The 9,619-nt window shown below is 38.4% G+C and overlaps 1 protein-coding gene across 2 annotated transcripts in view; it reads right to left on the bottom strand.

The window, feature by feature from the left end:
- Positions 1-390: 390 nt before the first annotated feature.
- Positions 391-9,619, bottom strand: part of supt7l (SPT7 like, STAGA complex subunit gamma) — a 10,356-nt gene continuing 1,127 nt past the window's right edge. For both annotated transcript variants that reach the window (XM_081347752.1, XM_081347751.1), the window contains exons 2-5: positions 9,038-9,515; positions 6,931-7,255; positions 6,611-6,848; positions 391-2,214 (exon numbers count right to left, since the gene is read on the bottom strand). In XM_081347752.1, the coding sequence (XP_081203878.1) occupies positions 1,952-2,214; positions 6,611-6,848; positions 6,931-7,255; positions 9,038-9,468 (1,257 nt within the window). In that variant the 5' untranslated portion in view covers positions 9,469-9,515 and the 3' untranslated portion in view covers positions 391-1,951. The remainder of the gene's footprint in view (positions 2,215-6,610; positions 6,849-6,930; positions 7,256-9,037; positions 9,516-9,619) is intronic.

Below are 9,619 nucleotides of genomic sequence, written 5' to 3'. Positions count from 1 at the left end.
ACATATATATTTGTAAGCATCTTCAAGCCTCGTGGGTACAATTACCTGCTGGAGTTCTGAGCATGTTTCCATTTAGTGAAAGTACTTACTGTAAAGCACAACTGCCACTGGAGGTGTGTAAACCGGAGAACTCGCTCAGGCTCGAAGCAGGACGCTCAATAAAAGCACGCACACACACACACACACACACACACACACACACACACACGACACAGTCCAGTGGAATATCGAGCAGCTGGAGTGAGGATGTTAGCACTGATATCAGTGTGACGGTGTGATGCAGCCCTGCCCTCTGCTGGTTCTGTCAGCACAACAGATCCTGGTGGCAACAACATCCAATTAAACTGGAGATGAAGCTGGAATAAAGAAAGGTCTTTGGAGACTAACGTAATGAGCACAAGGACGGGAAACAATTCTTTTTTTAGTTAGTCTGGAGTTTACAACGAAGATCAGAAGAAAATGCAGAAACATTACAAAATTCACATTCTTCACACTAAGTGTTTATACGTTACAAAACTATGGCCTGGTTTCACAGACAGGGCTTATTTTAAGCCATGATTAGGCCTTCAAGTAGCTTTTATACTTTGATACTATACTTTTAGTGTGCATCATGTGACAAAACAATGGCACTGACATATTTTAAGATCTGCCAGTGCAAGTTGCTTTCAGTCAAAACAGCTCAAACATGCATTCTAGACTGGGACTAGTTTAAGCCTTGTCTGTGGAACCAGGGGTGTAAACAATCAATTTTAAAACTTTTTAAGATAGCTTCTTGTTTATTTAGAAGGCTGCACAGTCCAACAAAATACATTTTAAGATGTTAAATTGTGACTTTTGTTCAGAACATCCTCACCAATTCACATTACCATAATTGCCATGAAGTTTGTGTTTTCAGTGTGCTTTAGTTCTGAAAAACTCTACTTAAAATGTGTCTGCAAGATGATTTTAAACTCCAGATTAGGGGTGGCTCATATGATCATCATCTGAAAAATTATACTGCAAGTTCTACAAATACTGTTTTTAGTATAAAAACAACAATAATAATAAAAAAAAAACATTCATTGCAATGATGAAAATCTAATGAGAATTAAAGAGAAGTACAAATAATCTCAAAATTAAAAAGGTCCATGCGCATTACAATAAGCACAATTTGGGGGTAAAACATGCTTATTTGTCATAAAAAAAAAAATGTCACAGTGTATCTACAAATAGAACTATGTGGTTTCTTTTAATTTTGGGGTGAAATATGACTGGTATATGATTTTGTGAAAGATGCTTCTAAGACCCTTTAAAACTATGTACTGGCATCTTATGTGTGAACTCAAGATTTTTGTCTAACTGAAATGAAACGTCCCTGAAGTGGCCACTGGAAGCTCACACTAATTAATTTCTGAAAGCTGTGTGATTGCTATCAAGTTATAGATCCTTTCGATTGAGCCTCAGAATGCATTGTTACCCGGGGAGGGTGAGAAGCTAAATTTACTCTAAACAGAATGTTTTGGCGCAGGTGGCTAGAAGACAATACCTCCATTGTGTCGCCTGGGAGTGTGCATGTAATGAAATGGCCTGCGTATTTAACATGCAGATGTATGCATGCTGTAATTAATTTGCCATTACTCCTTGATTGATATCCCTGTGTGTTTTGAAGCAGACATCAGGGCTATAATTACTCCCCATGTTGTGCTCCCTCCATTGTTTCGTTACAATAAACAGATGCTAATTTTACCATGGCAAACAAGTAATTGTCCTGCTCAATAATTGGGTAAAACAGTGACCGTCTGCCATTTGCTGGGGGAGAATTCAAACACGCACATTATTAGTCTCTTCCGTTTAATTTCACTGAAAACTTCCATTCAAAACCAAAACATTTAATCCCAAAAGAAGGCGATGATCCTATGCATCACAATGACTGTGAGGTGCTTTCAGTCTCTTTATTTAGACGATAAAACCACTATACTTTTCTCATCCGTTTCTTTGGCCGCTGGGTGAAAGGTGACGTGCCCATGAGAGAATCTGGTGAGTGGGACATGTAACTTCCTTCTGACCCTCCAGGAGATGGAGGGATGCCAGCCTCACTCATGGTGGACATGGGACCCTCTTCAAAGACGTCGCTGCCCAGAACCCCGTGACCTGACACCTGGCCCTCCTCACTGTCCTGGGGCTCCATCTTCACCTGGGCTAGATGCCACAAGGGGGAGCTGTTCCCTGCTGCTACTGTTGAGGACACAAAACAAACAAACACTGTATTCATCTGGAGTATTAACAAACTTTCCGAATGATCCTTGTCTTTAAAGCTGCAGTCCCTAGTTTTTCCTCTTTGTCGCCATCTCTGTTCGAAATCTGCAATTGCAGTTATTTGCGTAATTATCTTTACGTGGGTTGTGCCTTAGCACGGCACAGCGCGGATGAATCCAATGTTTTGAGGAGAATGTGCGGCTGAAAGTCGCCGCCGGTGTGGATACTGGCATTCACAATCACAGATTATACTTTTTGGAAGTATAACCAACATAAGAATTTTCACGGGTAATGTCGTCTGAACAAGTAACATCCACTTTTGTTCTGACCAACTAAGGGGAAAAAAGCATTGCAGTAAATCGCACTGATTAAATCTAACGATCGCTCATCATATCACGTCAAACCGTGCAAATTTTACTTTGTTCTCAAATTGTTAATGTTAACAACATCATCATTGCGTGAATACATTTAATGCTCTTCTGATATTTTTGCCGGTTACAGTCTCTTTTTTTCTGTAGCCACTCCGAAGTCTTTAGCATTTTACAACAGGTGAATCTCCAGTTGTCACTGGTGATTGTCGCTTGAACCTTTCTGGATCTGCCATCAAATTGATAAGTTTAATTATCAATTAATCAAGCAGGCAGTTTTGAACACTGGCTGGTTATGTACTTGCTCTAAAATTTATTTTGGATAATTTTTAACCCAAAAAAGTTACGTACTGCAGCTTTAATTCTGACCACTATCCTTGCTGTTTCCCTTAAAGATGCCATATTATGCTCTTTTACAGAGCCTTCCGATGCGTCCCAAATCGCGTATTGTTTGAGTAGGTACTACTGTACGTTTGAATTTGAACTTACTTTACGACCGTTAAAAAAATATGCTCTAGTCTATATAGTATGAATATGGGTAGTATGAATGAAATTCAGACATACTACATCCACAATGTTGTTTTTGTCACGTGACCTTCCAGTATCAGTTGCGTCGCTTCACTTCCATTCATGAATCCCCTCCCATGGCCTCATGGGATAGTAAAGTGTCGATCGAATGCGCACTTCAGAATCTCTGTAAAGGGAGTGGGTCATCCGGGGACTTTTTGCCTATTGTTTTATGAATACTACATTATAAACCTGAATAAGTTGACAACTCAATAAATTTTAGGTAATCAGTTGCATCCAGAGCTTTTCTTAAACTTATAAATCATAACTTAAAAATTAAGTAAGCAGAACTTGCATATTTTTATGTTGTACTCGGACATTTTAATTGCTCTTAACATGAAATATTTGAGTAGGCTAATTCATTCATTCATTCATTTAACTTAAAATAATCATGTAATCTCAAACTTAAATATTTTTAGTGGAAGAAACTTCGGTAAATGCTAAAATCCCAGCCTAGTTTCAGTTCAATTTAAGTTTGACTAAATGTAAAAGAAAGTTAAAAGTTCAACTCAAACCAATTAAAAATTTTGATTGATTGAAAGGTTTACAGTGTATGAATTTGGACATACTACTCTTTTGACCTACTATTTTTCCACATACTACATGTAGAATAGTATTCGATTTCAGATGTGATTTTGTGATTTTTGGGGTCTACTAGAATAGGTTTTCATGCTTATTTTCCCCATATTCCCCATTGTTGCAGCATCTCTTTCTCCAGTCTGTCAGTAACGCTCTGTTTAGTTGCGGTCTCTATGAAGCCCCTCCTTCTGAAAAGCACAATGTGCTCTGATTGGTCAGAGTGTTGTTATTCGTTGACCACTTTGAGAGTGTTTCAGAAATGTCACACCCCTTACCAACACACTACTAACTAACTCTATCAGGCCCCGCCCCTTTATTTTCATATAACATTTTTTTTTTTTTTTTTTTTTTTCTCAATACAACAGCAAAAACTAATTCAAGCCTAACTAATGGAAATAAAAAGATCAATTATTGAAGACAAGTAAAGAGCTGGCAATCAGTCCCTCCAGGATTACATGATTCTGCATGCCATCACAGAATTGAATGTAAAATCAAACAAACTCCACATTATTTGCGGTAGCTTGAACTTTTTATTATTTCTTTTTATTATTTATTTATTGTATTATTTCCTCAATTGTTCCAGAAAAAAATGTGTCCCTAAACATGAACAAACTGTGATTAGTTGCTTTACATGTCAATCAGACGGCATCTGTGTGTTTCTTGGACAATGAAAGCTGCAATGGAGTCCAGACCTTCTGCCATCTATAAAGACGAACTATAATCTATTTAATGAATCGAGGCTCACTATAGATTTGAATATCATTAATGGTTGAAACACACTGGTAAGAATGAGAAGGTCTGCAGTGAGTGACTGCTGCATGCTAGTGGCAAAATCATTTATTATTCAGGAACTACATTTGGAAAGAAAAATAAGTTTTCATATGCAAATTTTACCAAATTCAAAATTTGATATAAATGGCTTTACGCTTGACAGTCCTAAAATAATTATCTGCTGATGTGCTGAATGCGGTACCAGAAACGCCTGATCCATAATAAGCAGAATGCCGAAGCAGTTTTTGCTTCAACTCATCCTCTTTAAAGTACCACCTCAACAGCCGCTTGTGTAACAAATTCGAAGCCTTCAACAATAAATTTCAAAGATAATCACGTTCAGACATCAAATTGCCTGCAGTGAGCAATGTTCCTGTTATTATGCAGAATCCACATGTTGATTTGTGAGGTGTTGTTGACAGATTAAAGGACAGTATTTCTCTAAAGTCTGTTGTTGATTCTTTATACTTTATGCTGCTAGCTCGTGAGTGTCTGTCAGAACAGACAGATTATAAAATATTTGCAGTAGACATTAAGGATGCACAGCTGGGCTTCAATTAGATGTTTGGCATGCAATTTCTATAGTCTAACGATTAAGAATGTATTAATGCAGAGTAAGAATCATCCTCCAAACACCCAGATTGTATTAAAACTCTTTAATTTCATGATTATATGTGGGCTTTGAAATAGTTATAGTAATTTAGACCAAGGGCCAGATTTGCTTAACAGGGTCAAAAGGGGTGTGGCAAAATACACTCAAAGCCTATAAATCCTACAGGAAAACTCAGAACTTCACACAAATTGGTAAGCATATGTGACATAACATTAATAACAAGCATGCCAAATTTTATGGAGATCGGACCATAGGTGGCGCTATAACTGATAAAAAGCATTAAAACCATATATTTCCTATGGTATATTGCCTATATTGGCTGTAAATGGTCTTTTCCATCTATTATGTCAGTGGTTTCATGCTTGCTAAATAAAACTTATTTTTTTATGCTTTTGTGCTTAAAGGCCTTAATTACTTGAACCCCGATAAATGCTGCTTGCAGCTTTAATTTTATTTGATTCCCCATTTTTCATGAATTCTTCAAAACGTGTTTTATACCTGCATTAATGTCGTTTTAATATTTCTTGATGATAGGATTAGAAAAAAATATATTTTTGTATCACTACCCCAAGAATGCATAAAGTGGGTCAAATTGACCCGTATTCATTTCCTGTGGAATTTTGACTCAACAGTCCTTTTGGATACATTTTTGTCAATAATAATATTTATTTTCTTTAAATGTTATGGCTTACTTAAAAATCTGACTTGTTTTGCTCTGAGCCAAGAATTTGCCTCAGAAACCAACCCCGTGTCTGAATACGCATATCTGCATTATACTATACTATATAGTAGGTAAAAAGCAGTGTGTGAAATTAGTATTATCTCAAAAATACACAGATGACCTACTACAGTGTAGACAGCCTCAAGTACACTGTCAGAAATAGGGGTACAGTAGGAGTCCATTTCTGTCCCCCAAGGTACAATCTACACTAACGTACCCCATAGGGCTTATTATTGGACCTCAAGGTACATATATGTACCTTTTCGAGGGTCAAAAAACATTAAAAGGTACATATATATACCGTTTCTTTTAAAGGTTAAGGTACAATATTGTACCCTTGAGGGTACAGCCCTAGTGACAAGCCATTGTACCCCTAAAGGTACAATTATGTACTTTATTTTCTGAGAGTTTCATGTTAAAATATGCACCGGTTGCAGATATGTTGAATGAGCTTTTTATAAGCGAGACACTCGTATTTTCTCTAGACAGAGTGTTCGCCTATTCAATTGCTTACTCATAGTCTACTCACAGCAACCCAGACCTTTTATTGATACTAGCCTACTTTTACCTGGTGAGACATGCTTTCATAATGTTGTTTGAAAATGTGCTTTATGTTTGTAATTCTGCTAGATGCCACTAGTGTTGCAGAAACTACATTCTTCACCCTTAAGGGACTATGAAGAAAAGTATGAATAAATTGCATGGTGATTTAAATGACCATTTAAACATCTGTTTGGTAAAGGATCCTTCAGGTACCTGAAGTGTGAGGGGAATGTCCTTCCTCCAGTCCTCCAGCCAGTCTTTCACTGGATGTTCCCAGCACACCGATGGGCAGGGCCTGGTCACCTGAGGCCAGATCCGCTTCCGGCTCCTCGCTCAAAGGAAACGCAATGTCACTCACCGGCTCCTCTTTAACCTTTAAGGGTTTGGAATCCTCCAGAGCCTTTTCTGGATTCACGAGTCTCTCGTACTCTTCTGAGAGCTCCTTACTGACCTACAGTCAAAGCAATGTCAATAAAAGCTGCATGTACTGTCGTGTAGGAACTGAAGCTGAAATAACATTGGAGTTAGCTCACCTGCAGCATGTAGCTGTGGTAATCTTTGATGCGGACCTGCCAGAAGCGCTGGAGCGCCAGGACGCTGCCGATGCCCACCTCATGAAACACCTGTTCCACCACATCAGGGAAGGGTGTAGAGCCCCGACAGGCCTCTCTATCAACAGCCACGCGCAGCAACTTGGTGAGCCGCAGGTAGTGTTCGTGAACCATATCGGTCAAAGTCTCCAACACGCTCTCATTGGCCGACTCGAATCCAGCGTGAGCGAGAACTGTGGCGACCGACTGGTACAGAAGCTGACGGCAGGACAGCCAGCTCAACTCAGTGACTGGCTCACCTTTACCTCTAAAAGGAGGGAAATGTGGAGAAAGATAGAGAGAGGACAAGACATCTAATTAGGAATCACAGGACAATAAAGTTTGGACCTTTTCTAAATAAACTCAAAAGAGTTTTGTTTTTTTGAATAGCTGATGATACCTAGAGAATAGTTTCATCAAGGTAAATGTAAATGTGGGCTTTGAGGTTGTAGGCATCATAGACAGACAAGGCCAGGGTCAAGAATGTATAACAGTGTTGACGATTTTTAATCTAGTTCAGAATATGTCGAATTCTAAGAAATGTTTGTTGTATTCATGTTGGTTTCATATGCGTTTGGTAAACTATTTTTTTATAGTCTATATTTTTAGTCTAAAAATATCATGTGGTGTAACCAGGGCCTAAAATGAACACTCGCCAAGTGCCAAATAAGAGTAAAAATCAGCGTTGGCGAGTAAGACACTTCTTAGCGTCTTAAGGTCCTTGCACATTGAGTCCGAAATTCTCGTCGGAAATTACGCACGTTAAAAAATAAATACGACCTCACGTTGTGTCAATCACGTTTACACACTGCCTCCTTCAGAGCCACCAAATGACGCATACGTAAATTTTGAACTCCGTGTGCAAGGACCTTTATTGTGTTTAAATTGTCAAATACACATATGGTTTACATAAACGCAGTCATTTCTATCTTAAGTGGATGTAAACGGATGTGTGTCAGTATATTAGATCCGTGCATGAGCTTTTAAAGTGACAGCGGCCTAATATACCTGCCGTTGTCTGTGTCATTAATGTTAATCAAACTATGAAAGACAGAGCAAATCACTCACTGCTCTTGACTGAATAACTTTTGTAGCTTTAAGAATCGGTGTATATTTAATTCATACACTGAAGTCTATGTAATCTTTTATTTTTACATTTGTTTGTTCAATTTCTTACTTGAATGCTACTGTTATAGTAAATGTACCTACTGTGGCTGAAAATATTAATGCACTGTTTATTTCATTTGTATCTTGTATTGTATGTGTCCTATTATTTTTTATTTGCATCTTTGTTCTTATTTTTAATAAGATTTTATTTTGGACGATTTTGCATGTATCGCCCACCCCTACTTTGGCCTAAATTGTCTTTTCTTTTGTCTTTTGTTACCTTGTAAAGCTACATTTTTTAAATAGGGAAGTTGGAGTGCTGTGACTTGCAACATAGTCTTAAAAACCTAGCCTACATGAAAAAGATTGTGGATCGTGATCCTGTCTGAAAAAAAAAATTGATATATTTTTGATACATTTTGCCCAATATACAAGGTAAAGGGATTTTTTAAAACATTATGAATTAATATTTAACTCTAGGCTAAATAAATAAATTAATATTAGTTTCTGGGTAGTTGCATCACATGAGATTTTACAAGCTGAACTAACCTTGCCTTATAAAAATAGAAAAAGTTATAATTAACTGTTACAGTTACAATAAAAAGTTACAATTAACTAATGAGGAGGAAGTCTCTTAAAATATCAATCAATCATTTCCTGTTTTAAGTTTTGCTACATAATTTGTTTTCTAAGAAATAATAAAATTCTGCATAATAAGGTTCTCATTTAATGAATTTCATTCTTTTAATGAGGCTTTTTACTTCATTATGATAGCAGGACAGTTGCATCACCCTGACATTTTCACTTTATTCACCCATCAAATATCATTCAAAATTAATTTTAATGCAGACGTGTTCACCCTACAAGAGGTGCAAGTATGAGGATCTTTAACATACTTTTAGAAAAAACAATGACCGATATACATGATGATCTACTGACGTACTTGTAAAAGTCGCTCTCTGGGTCACTATGGCGTAGCTGGAATGGATGTCGAGGAGCTTTACTATCCAGTGGAAGCAGATCATCAGGTACAGTGGGTGTGACAGGGCGAGGAGGAAGAGCATCCACATCCTCAGGTTTGAAGACACCCTGGGCATCTAGTAATGTGGGCAGAGGCTGCTGGCCCTGCTGGGCGGCAGCAATGAGACCCCGGAGACGACGGGCATGCTGGCTCAGCTGCACGGTGTGGATTGTGAGGCTGCAGGGCTCTGAGGGGATGTCCAGCATGGTGGTGGGACGTGGACGCTGGGCAGAAGGTTGGTGCAGGGGAGGGTCCTGCATCTCCACCTGCCGGAACTCGCGCTGCAGAAGGTCAAACGAACTGCGGCCCGAGGGAGCCGAAGCCACTGGGAGCTCGCCCCAATAACGCATCATCTTCACACAGTGCTGCTTTTGGCAGTGGCACAGTTCTTGAGGACAATCTGAAACGCAAGTGAGCAAGCAATTTCATTTTATAGCACAATTTCAAACGTCAGACGTTGTCCCGAAATGCTTTACAACAACGATGACATTAAAACCAACAGTT

Source organism: Scardinius erythrophthalmus (genome assembly GCF_964197995.2).
Source record: "Scardinius erythrophthalmus genome assembly, chromosome: 19".
NCBI classification, from domain to species: Eukaryota; Metazoa; Chordata; class Actinopteri; order Cypriniformes; family Leuciscidae; genus Scardinius; species Scardinius erythrophthalmus.
The sequence above is the reverse complement of the archived record's forward strand: the minus strand, read 5'-3'. Positions and strand labels throughout refer to the sequence as shown.